The sequence below is a fragment of the Coffea arabica genome, chromosome 2e, assembly GCF_036785885.1.
Source record: "Coffea arabica cultivar ET-39 chromosome 2e, Coffea Arabica ET-39 HiFi, whole genome shotgun sequence".
Classification (NCBI taxonomy): Eukaryota; Viridiplantae; Streptophyta; class Magnoliopsida; order Gentianales; family Rubiaceae; genus Coffea; species Coffea arabica.
Window position 1 is genome coordinate 73,389,942 of NC_092313.1, and position 1,412 is coordinate 73,391,353.

The 1,412-nt window shown below is 38.1% G+C and overlaps 1 protein-coding gene across 1 annotated transcript; it reads right to left on the bottom strand.

Moving 5' to 3' along the window:
* Nucleotides 1–421: 421 nt before the first annotated feature.
* On the bottom strand, nt 422–1,169 carry LOC113733058 (uncharacterized). The gene has a single exon (XM_027259197.2). The coding sequence runs from the start codon at nt 1,024–1,026 to the stop codon at nt 688–690; it is 339 nt and encodes a 112-aa protein (XP_027114998.2). The 5' UTR covers nt 1,027–1,169; the 3' UTR covers nt 422–687.
* Nucleotides 1,170–1,412: the final 243 nt, after the last annotated feature.

Here is a 1,412-nt window from a genome sequence, read left to right on the forward strand (position 1 = left end):
CTGATCCATCCATTGTGGTTGGAATCAATTTTATGTGAATAATTGTTTCTTTGCAACTAAAAAAGTAGGACAAAATGCCAAAATGGTTCATTTGGTACCACTTTTTCTTGTGCTTCCTAGAGTATTCTTTAAGCTTGATTATTGGATCATCATAATTATTTTTGGAACTTTCTCCAAAAGCAGTACATGAAGATGTGGTCACTAAAGAAAAAAAAGATACCCCATTAAAGTTTATAGTAATACATCCATCCACAGTCTTTTTTGTTTTGGCTGTTCTATATAATAAGATACTTATTAAAATTTATCCCTCTAAAGCTGACTGACATCAGAACACGGTACAGCAGTGTACCATATGCAGTATATTTTCTAAAAACTATTGCCAAATAAAATAGTGACAGGAAACTAAAATCACTACCTTCAATTCAACAAGAACAAAGGATGCCATAAAATCGTCAACTAATCTGTATAAATACATAATAGGATCCGCTTCCGCATAGTAATACACTATTTGTCAGCACAAGGTAGAATGCAACAGTTAATTGATTAACACCATGGGGATCAAAGACGGCCAACCCATGGATTTTTTTTCCCATCTGCTAACAACGTTCAACATGACCAAATAAAATGATGTTAAAGGGAAAAAAAAAAAAAAAAAGAAGAAAAGAACACAAGCTATGATCAAATTTTCTACCAGAAACAAGAGGAAGAAAGGCCATGACTAGTGGCGTAGTGGTTGTTGCTGTGAAGACGCAGGAAAAACCTCCTCCTCCTACTAGTGAAAAAGAAGCCATATTTGAGCCGTGACCAGACCATCTTTCTTATCTTTTTGGCTGATCTGAGGCGAACCCAAATGACCCTTTTCACTCTAAAGAAAGATTTCTTGATCCTCTCAGCCATGCTCTTCTTCCTGCTGAATTGGTAGCTTCTCAAGAACAGCTGCCTTTTCTCCATATCTGTGTAACCCATGTTGTCACTTCTCATGAACGTGAATATTGGAGCCATCCCGCTTTGGTTCACGACAGCCATATCTCTACTTTTTTTGCACACATCTATGTCTGGTGTCTGGTGTGTGTAGTGTGTGCAGTGGAGACTGGGCAAGGGAAAAATGAGAAGAGGGGACTGTGAGAAAGGTGAGAGAAAAAAGTGTGTGTGTGTGTCTATATATATATATATGTATATAAAGGGCGGTTTTTTTACTCTTTTTATTTATTTTTGGTTTAGTGCGTGACTATGTGTATCTGTTTGCTTGGAGGGCTGCGGGGGCGTCTCTTCTTTCTCAAGTCACACTCACACCCGTATTTATTTTACGTCAGCGACCGCTGCGCCGTCGTACCGTAATAGAAGATGCAATTCCTCTCTACTTTTGCTGTTGCAGTAAAGGAAGGATAGGACTTTGCCGTATTTTTATTTGC